At 37.6% G+C, this 19,422-nt stretch overlaps 1 protein-coding gene across 1 annotated transcript in view; it reads left to right on the top strand.

Annotated features, from left to right (window-relative positions):
* VPS13D (vacuolar protein sorting 13 homolog D) overlaps positions 1-19,422 on the top strand; it is a 111,156-nt gene that overhangs the window by 57,353 nt on the left and 34,381 nt on the right. Inside the window, exons 57-66 of the mRNA XM_009289605.1 lie at positions 316-424; positions 2,826-3,005; positions 3,306-3,415; positions 3,633-3,636; positions 3,722-3,871; positions 4,845-4,994; positions 5,831-5,927; positions 7,625-7,773; positions 10,287-10,421; positions 10,811-10,978. Coding sequence (XP_009287880.1) covers positions 316-424; positions 2,826-3,005; positions 3,306-3,415; positions 3,633-3,636; positions 3,722-3,871; positions 4,845-4,994; positions 5,831-5,927; positions 7,625-7,773; positions 10,287-10,421; positions 10,811-10,978 — 1,252 coding nt within the window. The remainder of the gene's footprint in view (positions 1-315; positions 425-2,825; positions 3,006-3,305; positions 3,416-3,632; positions 3,637-3,721; positions 3,872-4,844; positions 4,995-5,830; positions 5,928-7,624; positions 7,774-10,286; positions 10,422-10,810; positions 10,979-19,422) is intronic.

The raw sequence follows: 19,422 nt of genomic DNA, 5'->3' as shown, positions 1-19,422 counted from the left end.
ACCGTGTCTTTGAAAGCATACTTAACGTGATATTCTCTGAATAAGGAAAGAAATTATTCTGAAGGCATGTGGAAGAGCTGGATTTTATCTGTCTTTGTGAACGGACCTCACGATCACTTTTGTGACTTGGAAATATTTTTAAAAGCAGGGCTAATGTATTTTCAGCAGCAGATTGTTAAAAGAGCACTTCTAGAAGTGAGATTAGGAAAATGAGCTTGAACAAAATTAGAGTAAGTGTTCGTCATTAACACATCTCAAGAGTAAAACTGAGAAGTTGGAATCCTCTAAGTATTGGGTGGCATGCTTTCGTTGCAGGTATGAGCCCCTGATGTTGAGAAAGCCTGATCGACGGCGCAGTACTACCCAGACATGGAGTTTTTGTGATGGAAAGTTGACTTGTGGTATTCATGGACTTGTTGTCCAGGTCGGTACTGATGATCTGTTAAACTTGTTTTGACTGTTGCTGATACACATGACAGAGTCTTTTGGGCTTAGTATTGAAGTGAACTAAAAGCTTTGAGGCCAAAGTTCAGAATACAGAGGACACCAGACTTGCGCAAACAGCTTGTGTGGTTTAAATTCATGTTTGAATGTTCTTCTCAATTTCAAATAATTATTAATTTGAAAGTAAATAATTAGAAAATTAATAGTACATTATTGTTGAAAATGAACAGTATAGTGATAAATAGGGCCTTGATATTCTCACGCATACCAAATGTGAAAATGCAGATTGTGTCAATTAGTATCACTGGTGAAAGTCAAGATTTGTGTATGACCAGCACTTCTCAGAATCATGGTTCTAACATTTTAGTAATAAGAATTTTAAAAGCAGTTTGAACTGTTGGCTCTTTCTTTGTGTTCCAGGAAACTCTGACTTGCAGACAGCTAACACTTGCAAACTATTTGATAGTTCTGCCTGCTGATGTTAGAATTTGTAGGCACAGAAACCTGGCTTGCTTTTACAAATTCTAGAATTAAATGTCAAAAGAATTTTTATGTTGGTTTTTTTTTTAAGTGTTTCAACCATATTTATCCATTGCTTACAAACAAATTTGAATAAGTTACCCTGCATATTGTTGAAATAGCAAAACATGTTTGTAATAAATAATTATATTATTTCTAATGTTTCATTTTGAAAAATAAATTGTGCCAGCTATGTGAATAGAAATCAGCCTCAATTCAGTGGAAAAAGTACCTCCATAGCGAATATGTAAGCTCTGTGATGAAAGTGAGTCTTTTATGTGCATAATGAATCTGGAATGGATCAGTAAGGTACAGAATGATAATATCACTTTGAAAATCCTGCATATAGGACACCATCATGTTCTATTGGAGATATCTCCCCCTACCTTTCTTTTCCTGTTTCTAAATTTCTTGTAATTTGTTGGGTTTTTTCCCTAACACGTGCTTTGGATATTTCTTCATTTTAAAACTGAACAGCAATGACAGAAAACCATCATCTTGGTCATTTTGCTCACTCTGTAATAGCAGGACAGTATGTGTCCTCTCTGAAACTAGAAATACCCTGCAGAAACCAATTTTGAAGTTTCAGATGCTTGTTTTGATGTAAGCAAAGAAGAAAAAGTATGGAAAATACTCCTAAGGCTTCACAATAACCTTTTAAGACTGTATTTGTAGTTCTGTTCTGATTAATTTTAAAGGAATGTAGTAGCCATAAAAGAAGGTTCCAGCCTCCAGAATAGATACGGTAAGGATAGCAGCAATGTAGTGTTCCTTTGCCACCTTTAATGCTGTGTTTCAATTCTAATACCAAAAAACAGATCTAGAGAAAAATACTTTACTTAGTCCCGTGAAGCCTCCCCCAGAAGAGGGCCACGAAAATGATCAGGGGGCTGGAACACCTCTCCTATGAAGGAAGGCTGAGAGAGTTGGGGTTGTTCAGCCTGGAGAAGAGAAGGCTCCAGGGAGACCTTATTGCAGCCTATCAGTACTTAAAGGGGGCTTCTAAAAAAGATGGCAGCAAACTTTTTAGCAGGGCCTGTTGCGACAGGACAAGGGGGAACGGCTTTAAACTAAAGGGGGGTAGATTTAGACTAGATATAAGGAAGAAGTTTTTTACGCTGAGGGTGCTGAAACACTGGCCCAGGTTGCCCAGAGAGGTGGTGGATGCCCCATCCCTGGAAACATTCCAGGTCAGGCTGGACGGGGCTCTGAGCAACCTGATCTAGTTGAAGATGTCCCTGCCCACAGCAGGGGGCTTGGACTAGATGACCTTTAGAGGTCCCTTCCAGCCCAAACTATTCTGTGATTCTATGTTGATCATTTTGTGATCAAATTACTGTAGCTTAGTAAGTTACTACTTGCCAGTTTGAAGCAACCAAAAAGCCCCGCGTTGCTGTTTTAAGATGTTGACTCAGTAAGGATTTACATTCTCATCTGCAGATCCAGAGTTCATCTTTTAAAAAGCTTTCTGTCCTTTTGAAGGTATTTTCAGGAAGGACTTCCCACGTTCGATCATGATATGATAGCTTCGGTTTCTGAATGTGCAGTGGGAGTACTTAATTACTGATTGTGGCTGGTTCTTCTAGCTGCCAAGCTGATTAAACATGACTTACCAGAAGCTTTAGTAATACCGAGTAAAATGCTGCTGGACTGCTTTTCTTTTAGTTCTGGAGAGTAAGAAATGTGTTTATTTCCCTCACACCCAGAGTAGTCAGTCTGGGATGGAGTCTCAGATGACTTTCTCCTTCAGCTGTGGAGATGCTACATACATTTTAAATTAATGTATGTAAATAGTTATCGGAAGCCTTTACTTATCAGGTTGTTTTGGGGTTTTTTTTCCTTACTCTTATTTCTTTCTCCAGGCAAAGGGAGGAATACTAGGTCTTCATGATGGAGCAGAAGTTGTTCTTGGTCCTGATACTTCACTTGAACTTTTGGGGCCAGTTCCACCTGAACAGCAGTTCATAAACCAGAAGATGAGGCCTGGGTCAGGAGTACTAGCTGTTAGAGTCATCCCGGATGGGCCAACTAGAGTTCTACAGGTGAAGGTCCTTCATTAACTAGAATCTAGTTTCATTATTTGCTTGTACTTGAAATACCTTTTTCTGTATTGCATCTCTAAAATCTTAAAAAAAGTTAACTTTATAATATATATATTATATAATATATAATTTTATAATAACTATATATGAAGAGGGAGGGGAATATCGTAAAACAGAAATAATTACAACAAAAGTTTTCATTGTCCTTATTTTTAAGAAAAGAAAATTTTATAGGGTAGGACAATATTCCTTATTTATAAACAGGAAAGTGATCATTGTAGTAATTTATTTGTTTATCAGATAACGGATTTTAACCAACGTAGAAATGATCGTTTATCCAGTGAAGGAGACGAACTTCCAGTTACAGAACAAGATCTGCGCAAGTTAAAAAATCCAGATACAGAGCAGTTTTCCTTTCTAGAGTGGAGGGGGGGGTCGGAGGCGTTGTTGGTTAGCTTTTCCCTATGATGACCTCTTGTAATGAACTTTTCCTAGATTTTCCTGCTAAAACTCCTCATTCTTAGCAGTTGGGTTTATATGTCTTAACACCTCTTTATTCGAAGACTAATCGTCAATGATCTGTCCAGCCTTTCTGGAGATGAGTCTAAAAAAAAATAACTTCTTTGCAGAAGTATGTATTCAGTATCACAGGTTTTTTCAGTGTTGGTTTGTTAGTGGTTGTTTTTTTTTTTTCTCTTCAAATATTCTTTTCTCAGGTGCTTGTGAAACTGGAAGGTGGAATAGGATTGTCTTTGGTCAACAAAGTTCCTGAAGAGCTAGTATTTGCAAGCCTCACAAGAATTAATGTCCACTACACACAACTGTCGACAAGTCAGGTGCTAGAGCTCAGTGTGCAAGACATACAGGTATTTGCCATTTTGAAACAAATTTATTTGTTCATGGGTTCTCTGCGGTTTTTGTTGTCATAATAGGTTTGAAAAATGTTTAGAGCTGTTACTGAGATTTCAATTCCTAAATATCCTAGAAGTGTTGATTAGCGTCGATGTTTCCTTTTTTCATTGTTCTCTACTGTTGAGTAGAGAATATATTGTTGAGACAATGATATATTGTATTTCATGCTGTTGATTTCTATTAGGCAAGTTAAAATCTTTTTTATTTTGTTTCTCCTTTCCTGGTTCTTGGTTCTTGGTCATTACATAATAAAAAAGCAGCCACTGAAAGCAGGAGTCCTAATGTGGGTAGTACCACAGTATACATCATAGTATCATAGACAAATAGGACAAATATAAACCTCTTACTTTTTGTTTTTCAACTAGATGTTGTTTCTGACTTTGCAGAGTTTTGCCTTTACCTTTGTTTTCAGTTCAGTGTTTGAAATTCAGAGTTCACCAGTTAAACTGAAGACTGTAAAGATTGTTTTTATTCTACTAAAAAACTCCTCTAAAGTATTAGAGTTCTGTTCCCAATATGTAAGATTTCCATGGAAGGGGAATTGTGGGTACTGATGTAGATTACACGAGATAAATGGATACTTACATGCATCAGTCAAACTTAAATGCAGGAGTAGCCTAACTCTGCTGTTGTTTAATATTTTTGGCTCTGTTTTTCGAAAAAGGAAAAAAAAGTCCCAGAGAACACAGCAGTTTTGTTACAGGTTTTGTTTGTTGATAGCTACAACCATTTTTTTTAATGGAGGACATTTCTGAATATTTTTTTGGTGTGGTCTCAGTGGTGATCAATAACCACGTATATACAGTATCTCCCTGGCTCAGGGACCGTGTATTTCTGAAAGCTTTTAAGTCCTCAGTTAAAGAGGATCAATTTTGCTGTTTATTGTCACCTATTCAGCTTCTGTTGTCTGTCTTGTCTACTCTGTAGGTGGACAACCAGCTTATTGGCACCACACAGCCTTTTATGCTCTTTCTGACACCTAAGATGAGTGAAAATGAACCCGTGGAGACTGGTCCTGCAGTGCAAATAAATGCAATGAAATTTCCCAGTAAAAATGCACTGACTGATATATACAAGGTAAACCACGATCTTTTGATTGTGCCATGCAGGTATTACTCTGTTTAAATGACCTTTCCTGTTCCTCATTTTTACTAGTAACCTGAATTAAACAATTTGTGAAATACACATTGTTGAATTAATACTGAGGCTTAAAGGATGCTACGTCCACCTTCTCATGTTCATAGTGTTTAAAGCTACAGTACAGTGATGAACAGGATAATATGTTCAAAAATATAACAAATTAGGCCAGACCCCTGTTTGTTCATGTCTGTGACCTTACTTTTCAAGCCAATAATTCTCACCTCAAAACTGATAGGTACCATCGTAGCATAGTGAACCAGAATATCTGTGCTACGCTTTTCATGAGTTGCGTACAAGGTTATTACTTCTCTCTGATAAGCTGTTATCTTGCAGCATAAACCCTGTTCTGTGTACTGCAGCTATTGATGTTGTTTGGAAATTTATCCACCAACTGCGGTATGCATTGTGAGGGCAAAGCTGAGTTGGTTATCAAGACGTATTTTCTCACTTGGAATCTTAACCCATGTATTTTGATGCTATTTTGAAAAACAGCTGATTTCGGTGTTGGAAAATGGCTAAGCATCAGGTTCTGAAGTGTTAGTATTAAGTAATGAAGCACAATACCTTCCAAAAAATAGAAACAATCATCACTAGCTGTAGGTAACTTTAAGTGGAGAAAACTACCAAAGACATTTTGAAGGTGGGAATCTTACTACAAATCCATTCCAGTGAAAATATTCCGTTGAAGTAGAACACGTTGTCCTATTTAATGGCTTACATGGATCATATTTCTAGTGTTAATATTGTAAATTGAGACTTGTTTATCTTCGTAGCATCTGATGATCACTGCTCGAAAGTTCACAGTTCAAATTGAGGAGAAACTACTTCTGAAGCTATTGAGTTTCTTTGGCTATGATCAGTCTGAATCAGGTATAGTATAAAATTACAAAGACCAGTTTTACAATATACAGAAGTATTATGATCTTTGCATATAAAATAAGTTCAAAACACCTAGCAAGCTCTCAGCTGCTTGGGAACTTCCACTGTTGAACAGAAAGCTGGAAAGCTAATGTCTCAATGGCCCCTATAAAGCTGTTCACATATATTGTGCTTGTTACAGGATTCAGGTACAGACCCATGAACGTGCTGTAGTGCAGTACAGGGTGGCTGAGCTGAGCCTCTATGGGAAGGAGTTTAGTATTCATCTTAAGTTCCTGTATCTGGATTCATCTAAATTGGGATAAATTGTGTTATTAATTTAGCAAACCACTTTGTTTAGTAATGTTTATTTAAACCCAAGGCTAGAAATGGGATCTCTGTTCATTTGTTCCTTGGACAGTTCCTCTTGCTTAACTGAAGGAAAATTTTGGCTGTCTGACCTTTTAGTTGTGGCATCCATACCCCTGGCTTTAATTGCAATACAAGTTTTCTTCCATTCAGTGAGGCAAGACAGAGCTCTTGAATCTTCTAATCTCATAGATGGTGTTCTAATCCTTCTATTGTAGGGTTTGTCTGTACTTTGGAAACTTTCTGAAATGTCTGTTTTGGAGTGGCAGTTGAAAAAGTCACTTTTATGATGCAGTAGGGTGTGTAGGGTTATATAATAACTGTTGCAGGAAAATACTTTTGGCATGATTCTGAATGTGGGTAAGCCTACAAATGATGCTCAAGAGTGCTGTGTCTTGCTAACCCACAGTATCTTCTGAATTGTCTCTGAAAAAAACCAAGTATTACGTTTCCCAGTTTCACAGAGGACTTAAAGACTTCGATTTGTAGCGATGGAGAAGAAATAAAGATTTTGAGTTTTGCTCTTATGCTGTTTACTAATCTGTCCTTTGTTGTGGTTTACCCTGATGCTTTTGCTTTTTTTTTTGTTTCCTTACTTACTGTATAGTCTTTGTAGTTTATCCACTGATGCTGATGATGTCATCCAAGATTCAGACAAAAATTATTTTGTCATTTACATTCAACATGTTTAATTGTTCAACCTGATTTATAAGACTCTGTCATCTTTTCTTTCCCCCTGCCTTCTCACACCACCAAGATGCTCTTAGAAATAACATATGAACCTGTTGGTGTCAACCAAATTTGGCTCACCCTGTACAGAAATTTATTGAATGTCTTCCATGTAGGCATTTTGTCCATTCTGTAGTGATAATTGAAAAGATTGTCAGCTTTGCTTGCTTTGTACATTATATCGATAGTTGAGCGTGTAAGGAAGTATAGAGAAAGTACAGAGAGGAAAACATGTTGTAAGAGTATGACTACACAGTAGGAAACATTGTGTAGTTATGTTTGTATCGCCTTGCTTCTGTATGCTGACAAAGATAAATTAGAAGTGCGATTAAAAGCTCAAATAACTTAAACTTGGATGACCTTTTTTTATCTAGCTACAAATACATTCAGGTTTTAGAGATGCAGGCGGATCTGAAAAAAAATTCTTCAGCCTCAAAGGTCAACTTCATGTGACAAGGTGTGAGTAATTGCTAACTAATAACTACACTAGCATTTGCACATACTTCTTATTTGTACAGAGAAACTATTAACTCTTCACAGACTATGCATTCGTAACCCCATATTTATTTATATATAATCTGTTCTGATTCCTGTGTTTTGTCTGGGTGCAGAGGTTGAAAAGTATGATGAAAACCTCCATGAAAAAGTTGTTGAACAAGGTGGAGGACAAAAGCGATACTACTTTGAAAATCTGAAAATCAGCGTGCCTCAAATAAAGTTGAGTGTCTTCACTTCCAACAAGCTACCTTTGGATCTCAAGGTACGCCAATGCATTCACAGAGTGCGCTTCCAAGTAAAGAGGTTCTATTATAGAAGGAAAAGGGAACAGAAGCTTTAACTTACTGCTATTGATTTCCGTATACTCTTCCATTATTTGTTACAAATAATAGAAGTTTCAATAACTTCTGTTATTTAATTTGCATAATTTCCAGTCTCTTCTGGAATATTCTTTCATTTTTGTAATTTCAGCTGAAGCACAGCCAACTTCACCTTATAACTCACTACTTCACAAAGGATCGTAGTTACATTAATGGTAGTGTAAAGAGGTTTAAAGGGAATGACTGTCATATGGGAGGACTGAGGTGTGGGTGAAGAAAAATAAGTTACACAACTTAGGGAGCAGAAATACAGGACAGCTCTGAGTGTTTTCATCCAAAAAATGGTGTCTCATTGGAACTGGAGGGTTTGCATGAGCACTGTGCAATTTGGTTCAATATTAAAGTGAATGCAGATTGAGTATGGACTTAGGTAGGAAATCTGTTCCTTTTCACGTGGTAATAAACGTTCTGGCACAGTTGTTCAAGTGAACCAGGGATTCCAGATTACAGCAAGAAGATAATCTCGTCCAGTGTTCCCAACTTGTGTGTTGGGACCTTCCTGGACATAATAAGGTGGCAACAGCCAGCAATATTTCAGTTCCCTCTGAGCTAATACAGCTGATTCCCTCCAAGGTGGGGGAGTTGAAACAAAACCAACCAAACAAACCATAAAAAACCCTTGCCACTGTGGAGGCACTGAGCTGCTGCCTATTCAATTTGTGTGTTCAAAGAACAAAATTGAGACACTGACCAGGCTTTTTTGTGCCCTTGATATTATGGACATTAAGATGTGCAAGCTTTTGAAGAAGTTTAGTTTTGTGGAATGAGTGTGTATCATGGAGTCCTACCAAGATGACCAGCATATCATCAGTCCTGCATTCTTGTATTGCTTTTACCAAATCCTCGTGCAAAGGAGGGCAATTGAATAGCTAGCTGTAATATTCCTCACTGTTCAACATCAGCGGTGTCTTGAATGTGTTTGCACTTTTAGCTTCAACACAAAAATGCTTATCATCCAATTATCTCAAATTTAGAGAGAAGACTGTGTCAGTGGTGCCTTTAAGAAACTAGTAATGTGCACTGTTCTGTTTGGATTTCCTACCACCTTTGGTATATGATTGCATATGGATATGTCTTGGCAGCCGCCAGCATTGTTCCCAAGAGAAAACTTGGCGTATACATTTTTTTTCCCCTAATGATAACAGTCACTGACTGTATTCTGTATATTAACTTCCACAGAAAGAGTTCCATTCAGTTTTGTAGCACGGGAGAGTTCAGGGTGGGAGGGAGAGAATAATCACAGTAGAGCCTTTGTAGAAGTTTTTCTAACTACCTCTAATGTTTCTGGCTTGGACATTGCTGTCTGGTAATTTGGTGTAGACAGATTATTTTTATTAGGTACCAGTATTAACAAAGTTGCCTTATATAATACCTGATAGTTAAACAGGAAATTACTTCCTACCCAAGTGAATAATGAGGACTACTCTAGTTAGTCATCCATTTACTGAAAAAATAAATAGGTCCTTTCTTACTTGCGAACTTAGATCAGACCTGTGATTTACCTTAATTGCCTGCAGATGGCAGAAAAACTCACATTACTTACTACCAAGCATGCTTAAGTGATTAACGTAGAAAGATACAACACGAGTATCAGGCTTCTTGCCGCCTTCAGATTTTTTTGATGTTGATGACAGTGCAGATGCCATTATCGAGACCTGAAATAGAAGGATCTCTTTCTTTCTTAAAAGATTAGTTTTCTTGTTAATTTTTCCAAAATTATATTATTTATATGTGTATATATAGATGTATAGGTTGTCCACCTTAAATATGTTTCTTTAGGTATAGATTGTACAGGTTACAGATGGCCCATGGGCTAATTACCATCTTAGTTTTCTTCCTTGAAAATAATTGAAAAAGCTGGTTTAAAGAATTTCAGTACACCACATAATGTTAAGAAATGAGCCTCAGGCGTGCAGGAAATTATGTATGTTATTCCAGCTCATCCTGACACTTAATCCATTCATAGCACTTCAGCAGGGTGGAAAATACTCAGTTTTGTCTTCACTGCATATCAAGGAAATTAATTTAGGGTTCGGTTTAACTGAGCATTAGGGCAGTTACAATAGCAAAGTGCTAAGCATGGAATGGAATCTTAAACACATTTTGTTTTGAAATATTCCTATCAAATGTAGGAAACAGATTGCATCAGGAGGAGTGTTTAATGACTACCTAGTTATTGAAGAAATGCAGTTCTAATACTTGATCATTGCTTACAAGTAAAAGGTGTAGGGAGTGATTGCCCTCTATATCAAAGCGTCTACATGGCAGTGGTAAACTACTCTAGCAGCTTCAGATAATTTTGGTTTGTTACCCATTTAAAGATTAATTCATTTGGATGCTGTGAATGAGAAGTAGAGAAAAAAATTAAAGTTGCAATGTCTTTTTATTTAATTAGGCATTGAAAAGCACGCTGGGATTTCCTCTAATCCGGTTTGAAGATGCTGTGATTAATCTGGATCCTTTCACTAGGGTCCATCCATACGAAACTCGGGAGTTTATCATTAATGACATTCTGAAGCACTTTCAAGAGGTAAGTGTCATACAGATTTTATTGTGGCAAAGGCTGAACTTCTCTTGATTGATGAGTTCTCTGCTGAGGGTGGGGGAACTCTTTCTTGACTATTTACTTAAGCGTTAGTGCTGTATTGCTTCTTTGGTATACGGAGAAATAGCATCACGTGCTTCTAAGAATACACTGCATTTTAAGACGAAACTATTGTTGATCTTACTGGTGTTTGTGTGTTCATTTCGTCAGTAAAACTGTTCATTTCTTCAGTAAAACTGTCTGGTTTTGTATATGCTTTTGTTGCAGGTGGGACTTCTGTTGTTGGTTTGTTTTTTTTTTTTTTCTTTTAAGCAACCTTGCTGGTGTTAATGTGATCCATAAGTGATATTTCATTCTTCCTGTTGATTTTACAGGAGCTGCTTAGTCAGGCAGCAAGGATTCTAGGTTCTGTGGATTTCCTTGGCAACCCTATGGGTCTGTTGAATGATGTTTCAGAAGGTGTTACTGGACTTATAAAATACGGCAATGTTGGTGGTCTCATAAGAAATGTCACACATGGAGTATCAAACTCTGCTGCGAAGGTAATAATTACGATATTAAAGTTTGCTAAAACAATAAGCAAAAAATAGTCAGGAAACAAGTCAAATAGAACTATTGACCATCTCTAAATTGCTTTATGTCCTGTTTGTTCTGTAAAAAAGTGTGTTTGAAGTGTAGATTTTTTTTTTTTCCCCCCAATGCTTTATATATACACTTCAGGGATGCCAGAAACCCTGCAGGAGTCAATGAAACCACTCAAGGCCATATTATTGATATACGTGTATTTTGCAGAGTGAATGCAGAAGTTAACCAGAGCGAGAACTAAAATGTTGCTTAAGTGTGGCGTCATCTCCTATGTACAAATGAACAAAGTTGTATTATATTATGTATAGAATATATATAGAGAGAGAGAGCATTATAGACATTTGGAGTATTTAAGGGTTTATTTAGTGTAACAGGAGTTGTTAACTTTTATTTTTGGAAAGTGATTAAGCTGACGTGAATATCAATTATTATGCTAATGCTTGAGTTGTTGGGGTTTTTTTTCTTATGCCACATATCGACAAACTAAAGAATTCCTAGATTGCTACGCATTTGTCTTTAGTTTAATTCCAAAGTCTCTGCATGGTGAATATTCTTTTGTTCTTCTGATAACGATTGAGAGAATTCAATTGTATCAGTGTTATCAGTGAAAATAACTATCTTTAGTGCCTGAGAGAGGTATGATCTGACACAGCAGCCAAAAATAGAAAGTGGTTTTGATCATGGTCAATACTGTGCTTGATACAGAGCAAACATATGTTCGCTTGGATAAAACAAATCTTGAAATATTTTTCATTACATACACAGTGTGTCAACATGTACTGTAAATGCACTTTGTGATCATGGGTAGAATTGGAATAATGCTTTCTTCACATAAGGACGTGTTGCTAAAATTTGTTTTTATGAAAATTCTCTACTTCCTATTATTTTTATTTTCCAAACTGGTAGGTTTGTACATGTGTATTATCATGGTTCATCCTTTCACAACCTATTCCACTTATTTGTATACAAGGAAATCTACTTTTTTCCCCACGCTAGTGGGAAAAGGTAATTCAGAAGATGAGAAAGGTAAAATGCGGAGTTTGCATAATTACAGATAGCTCAAGACTAATGTTATCAAACCTGGTTAAACTGCCATCGAGATCCCCGGTCCATCACCAAGTGCAGAGCTGTGAGCTGAACCATGAGGAAGGATGACATACACCTTCCCTATCATAATTATCTCGTTGCCAGCATTAGGCTCTTTCGGCAATTTCAAGAAATTCAAACCAAATACCACATTGTTGATATTCCTGTCTTAATCCCGTACTAGGTGATTCTGTGATTATCAGCACTACAAATGCAAGCTTATCCAAGCCATCTGGTAGAAGACTTACTGAGCTTCTGTAAGGCAGTATCCATCTGTGCGAATGAGTATTTTTGTCCATGCTTTCTACTCGTGGTTCTAGTCTCTTGTGACCCATCCACTCCACCCAATAGAGTGTGTTTCTTTAGAGTTTCCTTTCTATAAAGTGTTGTTTCCTCATTGCAGTCACATCTGCAGCAACAGTCTCATAAATCTTTCTTTAAAAGGCACGAGCCTTCCTACGTTTCCCACAAGGGCAAGGTCATTCTTTGAACTTTGGAGTCATTTGTAACCAAGGGTTTTGTGAAGGAAGATTTTCAAAGGCAGAAGGGCAGTTGGATGCTGAACTCCTTTCAAAATTCAACAGGAGCTGAGTGCCTGCTTCCCATTTATACCTTTGAAAATCACCCCATGTACTATTCATCTGTCTTCCTAGGTATTTTTTTCTTTCTCCTTGATATATCTGAAATGTCTGTGATGCAAGTCTCACACAGTTCCCTTTTAAAAACTTTTTACATGGGTTATGTATTTGTCCTTTCAGAACAAGGAGAAAATTTTATCCTTTAGGAAGGCTTAATAATACATAATGGAACTCCTTGATTAATCTTCCTTCCAAAGGATGGATCTTTATTCTGCTACATAGAAGATAATGGTAAAAAAGGCTCAAATAATCAGGATTAATTCCTCCCTATATGTTGCACTGCTTTTAGGCATCTAAATCTGCTAGAAAACTAAGCCAGGAATGTCCATATGATAAAATTTGACATTTCAAGTACAATTTGTGACGTGTTACGTACCTGGTACAGTGTAGAACTTTGTCTTTTACTCCTTTCTACTCCACCATGTATATGCCTTATGGTCGTGTCTAGGACACACGAAGTTTTGGTAAAGAAAAAAAAAAAGTGGGGGAAAAAAATAATTCCAATTACTCAAGAAAAACACGACTGATACAGTAGATGGTTTTCATCTTGCTATTGGTGCTCTCTGTAGAGAAAGTATCTTAAAGTCTATTTTCATGGCATAAATTTTCACCTGATTCAGCTGTGCCATAGAGGTCCTCATCTTCGCAGCTTATTCTGTGGAGCTGGTAACTAATGCAGCCGAAACTAGATGAGCCTGTGTTCTGCAGAAAGAGTGGTGGTATTTATGGCAAAATACCCATTTTGGTTGTTTTGACTACCTGACTTTTAAAGTGTCTTAAACAAAAATCTATGCTAGATTTTAAGATGAGTTAGCTTTTAAGGTGTGAGTAGATAGATAAACTTTAATACTATGATCATCACTTTAAAAGTAACACCGCTTGCCTGAATTGAAAAGTAAGCTATTTGAGTTGTATCTGGTTTTGTCATTTTATTGCTTTTCTATTTTATAGTTCTGTTGATTATCCCTGTAATGGCTTTTCCATGCATTTCAGAACACGCAGTGGGTAATGCCTTCTTTCAAGTGGAGAGCTGCAGTGTATTTAAGTTGGCACAAAACCTTAGGTTAAATAAAGTTCACTACAGACAGTTTTGTAGTTTTTATCCCTTGGAGACTCCAAGTTCTGTATTTTAAAAAGTTCTTTGATCCTAAATATAGACACCTGAGGGAATTTCATTCCCTCTGAATGGAGACTTCTATAGTTGCCATATGCGTAGAAATGTCTTGCATTCTTGGCATCCACACTTTTTTTTTTTTATTTCCTCCGTTAGACATGATAGTACTAAATCCTAAATTATTCCTGTTTCAGAGGTGTTTCAATTAGAATTGAATATTGAACACTGAATTAGCATCTGAACAAAAACGTTCTGTAGCTTGTGTTCTCCAAATGGAAAATTAAAAGTGGCTGTATCTATTACTGGCAAATAGGTGTTATGCTGACATAATGAAATTCCTGGTAGTAAAGGACTGAAAAGATTAATCACCTTGTCAATACCGTATTTAATTTGTCTGATTCTTTCAACCCTTACAAGGAATTTTGATATCTTTTGTGAATTATGAGCACATGCGCCCCACGCGGGGTTGGGGTGGGGGGGGGGGGGGGGAGAGGAGAGGATGGAAATAATTGTTGTGTCCCTCCCTTCCTCCTGAAAAAAATAATTTAATGAATGCCTTGAAAGAGCTTAATTTTCATATTGAACTTTGACGTTTCCAGTGAGAAATTTAATTAGCCTTCTTAAGGGAAGGTAAAGCATCAGCCACAGTTGCATTTCCTTGTTAGGTTTTTGTGGAAGCTTGCCGAGTTCTGGGAGGCTGGCTTCCTTAGGCTTGGGAGCCGGCACCTGAGATGCCAAAACTTACGTATAGAGGACTTGCAACAAATTGTACAGTGGGTGTTTGTTTTCTTTTATGGCTGAGGAAGAGGCACAAAGGAACTTCTGCCCTGGACTTTCATGCCATATATTTATTTTAATTCAGTTCAGAGTGATGGTGTGCTTAACAGATAGGAAAAGAGGGTAGGGTGTTGGAAGCAGGTAAGAAAATTATAAGACTAGTAAGGATACGAATATTGCTCCAGGTGAGTGTTTGACATGGAGGCATTTGTAGAAAAGGAGCACGAAAGCGACACGAAGGGAAATAGGAGTTTTAACCCTCATTGTAAGATAAATCAGAGCAGAATCTCAAGTGGTTGGCAGTGACAGAAAAATAAAGATAACTGAATGGAAAATGAAGAGGAAGTAATAAAGGGATTATTTAAAAACAAATCATGAACAAGTGTTTGACTTGTATGAATGCTAACTTTAACAAAACTGGCAATAAATGAGAAGTGGATATAGCAGAGGACAGAAGGTAGGTGCAATTTAAGCAGGTTCTACCCAGGAACAGACGGAAATGTTTCTAAAGCAGTCGAAGCTGATGGTTCCCTTTGGTTTAAAGTTTCTCAGTTTATGTAACCAACCACTCTTATTTGATACCGCTCAGAAGCAAGAACAACTGGCGTTCTCGTGTCTTTGGTGACACTGTGGTTCAGTAGTTCTAGGAATATTAGCTCAAAACGCAATTCAAGTGGCTGAAAAAAAAAAATCGTATCTTGGTGACAGGGAACTTCTGACAAAAGCCTTTGTATATGAAGCTTGAGAAAGAAGTACATGGTGGTGTTTTCCTCAGGAGAGTATTAAACAAAATAGTCAACTGATAATGTTGAAAGATCATGGTGGCATTCAGGTTCCGAGTTTCTTGCCATTCTGTATTTTCACAGTTTTCTTTTGACTCCCTACTCTTCTGTTTAACTGTTAACAGCAGAATGTGTATGATTACTGGCAGTCTCATACTGGATCAAAATGAGGAAGGCTGGAATACATGTCATCTTTTTGGGCAACTTTACAGATTTGAATTTGGGTTTTACTTCGGGAAAGCTGACGGTCGTCCCTTACAAGGGTAGTCTAGGTATGGAAGTTGTGGGATTTAGCAGCAATTGCCATAAATAGTTTTTTCAGTTCCTAGAAGTGATTTATACAGTTCAGGTCAAATGTAGCTTTCCCTGTGTTTTCTTCAGTGTAATCTTAAGATTTTTCTCCTCGTGTCTTCCCCAGTATTGTGTAGGGGCTACTGCAGCTTGTTCAGGTAATGCATCCAGGTGGCACTGCAGATCATCTTCAGTTTAACTTGCATTTCATTCAGAGATTCATGTGCAGGTGCACGTGCTGAGCAGTGAGAAGCTGTATGAAAACGTGCAGGTTATGAGATGGAAAGTAATTGAAATTCCCAGGCAGAAATTTTCAGTGCTGGGAGGAGCATTATAGATGAGGCCATTTACCCATTTCCTAGCGGTTTTAAAAGACAGCAAGCTTTATGGCCAATTAGTGACAATCAAAAGCCATGGAAAGTGTCGCTTTTTATGTGCAGAACATCTGGTATCTGTGATCAGTATCTTTGAAAGAGGTTTTGGGATAAAGGATCGTCTTTGAGAAGTTTGAAGTATTATTTTGTTCTTCCTGGTTTTCATTTGTACCATGGGATAAGGTGTGTGTGGCCAGCATCCTGGTCAAAAGTTTTCTTTGCAATTCACATTAAATTCAGCCTTTCTTTTACAAAGCTGCTTATACAAAGTGTTTGTGAACCTGCTTTGACTGCAGCATATTTTTATGTGGAGAAATGGGCACGGGTACGATCAAACAAAAATGGTGATGTATTCTGTGGGAAGAACTGTTCTGGTCTGGACTTGATGTCTTAAATGTGCACGTTTAGAATCAAACTGACATGGTGGTGGTAGCTTTGAACGAGCCTTTTCCAGGAGAAATTTTTCTGTAGACAATGAGAATCCTGCAACAGTGCAACAACTGCAGACAGTGAGATGCTCAGCTGTATGTAGAAATCTACAAGTGACCATCCCCACAATTAAAAAAAAAAAAGGGGGGGTTAGAAAGATTTAAGTTTTGCATCTGCTCTAGAGATTTATTTTGAAGGTTTTTACCAGCTGATTTTCTTGCAAAATAAACTAAAATGTTCCTGGTTTGCTGACTCATTGGGGAATTAAGTGAAAAAAGGAGAATTTAAAATGTGGTATGCAAAATGTTAACAAAAGCACAAACTGTGAAATTAGAAATAAATATTTATCATGGAGATGAAACGAAATTTGATCTTAACCTACAGTTTTTGAATGGTTAGCATGTCATGAAAACAGGCACATATATCCCATATATCACAATTAGCATCTGAAGGAGAAAAAATGGGGTGTGGGTTTGAAATTAATGATTCAGTCTTGACAAAAGGCTAACTACACTTCCCTACTGTATGTGTAAAGTTATATAGTTGTGTAGAATATGTTAAATAGTACAGATTTAAACTTGAAATTCCTTGGCTGTGTACCCCTGGGGAGGGAAAACAGTATTTTTATGTCCATGGGAGATGGCCAAGGTATCTTCTGAAGCTGTAGCAATAGATGATTTGGCATCAGTTCAACAGATCCGAACGCGTCATCCCTCAAAGCGTTGTTCGCTATTTACACTGCACACGATGGCAGGCCGAATTAACGTGTTTGCATTAGGTTTCCTTCAAAAACCTAACGGAACACACAAAACCTGGGGGGTTTTAAATAGGAGGTTCTTTCAGATCCCAAGCGTGGTCACAGGTGTGACCATGGCAGAAAATGAAACTGGAAAGAGACCGACTGCTGGGGTGTATTGCCGGAAGGAAGTGCCCTATGAAAAGAAAAATCAACAGAGTTGGTAAAGATGATGTTAAAAAGCAAACTTACTCTGCTGCCCTCTGAATACATTATTGTTACGTATTAACTCAAGGAAGCGGACTAGATCTCTTCAGGCTTTTTCTCAGGTTTTCGGTATATAGAGGTTTTTTCAGGAGGGGGGTGTAAGAGGGCAAATGATTCCATTCCCAAAAAATAAACAAACAGGAAGACCTAAAAGCTTTGTAAGAGTTAAAGTTGGGGGGAGGGGAATTATCTGTTAAGAGTATTAGTTGTTTAATAAAGCGCAGTTGTCCTCCAGATGAACCCGCCAGTGACTCTGCAACTGGGGTCATTCCAAGTTCATGCTGTGGACTTTTGACTGCCTTCTGTGTCTGTGAAAACAGCCGGCGGTTCCTGCAGGGATCACTCATTCAACCCTGTAACACAAAACTATTGCCAACGGGCACCTGCTGGCCCAGCTTCCCAGGAGGTCCTTGAGGGAAGCTACCCAACTCATCAGGCATCTGTGGAGATAAAAACAGTGGGGGCTCCCCCGGGATACCCAGCTAATCAGGCATCCATACAGGCAGCGCATCAGGGGGCTTCACAGATTACCCAGCCGACATGCCGTTGTCAGGATGCATTAGGAAGCTTAGTTAACGATGGGATGTGAGCTAATTAAAGCTCCTTTACTTTGCTTATATGACATAAATAGGGGTGGAGAATGCTGCACAGAATCTCAAGAAACATATGTTTGTTCAATGGGAAAAGCCGTTGCCTCCTCTTGGTTGTCAGTAATTTAGAGAAGGTCAAAGTTTATGTGTCTCTTAAAATGAGAAGCTGATTATAGCATTTTGCTGAATGAGTATTTTCTAAATTAGTCAAGTTGTGTCGGTTCTATTCATCGTTCCGTTGCACGTTTCTCTCGGTGCAATTTGACTTGGTTATAAATGCGTTTTGGGCTCGGCCTGAACCATCCTTTCTGTTTAGGGTTGTATTTAACAGTTGACCTGGGTATGTATTAATGTGTAAAGGAAAGTGTAAAAGTATATAGCATATAAATTTAACTGAATTCACAAACTTTCCTGCTTAAGTATCTGAGTAATTCTGAAGAGACCGACAGAAGCCATGTAAAAGTATTTTGTGGAGCAACTTCAGATAGCTAGGACTTTTAAATCTCACAAATAAACACCTGCTATTTTTTCAGATACTTAAAAGCATTTCGTTTTTTAGTCCCAGTATAATGCACAGCTGACCACAGTGACGTGAAAGGAGGAAGCTGTGTTGTCTGTCTGCTTACTGATGTCCAGTTTGTGAAATTAAGTATGTAGTGCTTCCACGCCATACCAATGCATGTATTGATTAGTAAAGAAGCTGCTCTAAACCTTATTTTTATGGTAAGTCTCAGAAATGTATTAAATACCAATCTTGAGACATTGCAGTAAAAGCAAGGAAACTTGGGCTGAAGAATTTATTAGACAACTTTATCTGTCCCGCTGCACCTAGTCATTATGTATATCCAAGAATAGTGCATGTCTTTTTTATTTTTACACTTTCAAAAGAATAACACCAAGATTTGAGCATGGCTAACTGCTCCAAAACTTTTTTTAGCCATAACAAATCCTAGCAGCACGTATATATGTCTGCTTACCCTATGACATGTAAACTGAAGAATTTTGCTTCCATATAGCAAAATAAATGCTTAATTTTGAACTGTTGTATTTTACTGTCAGAAGTCAGCGTAAAAACTGGCTTCCTCTAAAATACCTGTAACAGGTTGGAGAGATGTAGGAAATAAAGGTGATTTTTAATGATATTGCTGGAAGGCAAGTAACCACAAGGGATTAAACTTACCGATAGGTATTAAATGTTTAGACGCAGTCTGTTGTATTTAATCACTTGGCTGAACAGTACTTCCAAAACCTCTGTTCAGCAGGGAAGGGAGTGGATGTAGGTTTTTTAAAAAAAAAACTCAAAGTAACCTCTAGTTT

The sequence above is a fragment of the Aptenodytes forsteri genome, unplaced genomic scaffold (genome assembly GCF_000699145.1).
Source record: "Aptenodytes forsteri isolate BGI_AS27 unplaced genomic scaffold, ASM69914v1 Scaffold61, whole genome shotgun sequence".
NCBI classification, from domain to species: Eukaryota; Metazoa; Chordata; class Aves; order Sphenisciformes; family Spheniscidae; genus Aptenodytes; species Aptenodytes forsteri.
This window is presented reverse-complemented; position numbering and strand designations above follow the sequence as displayed.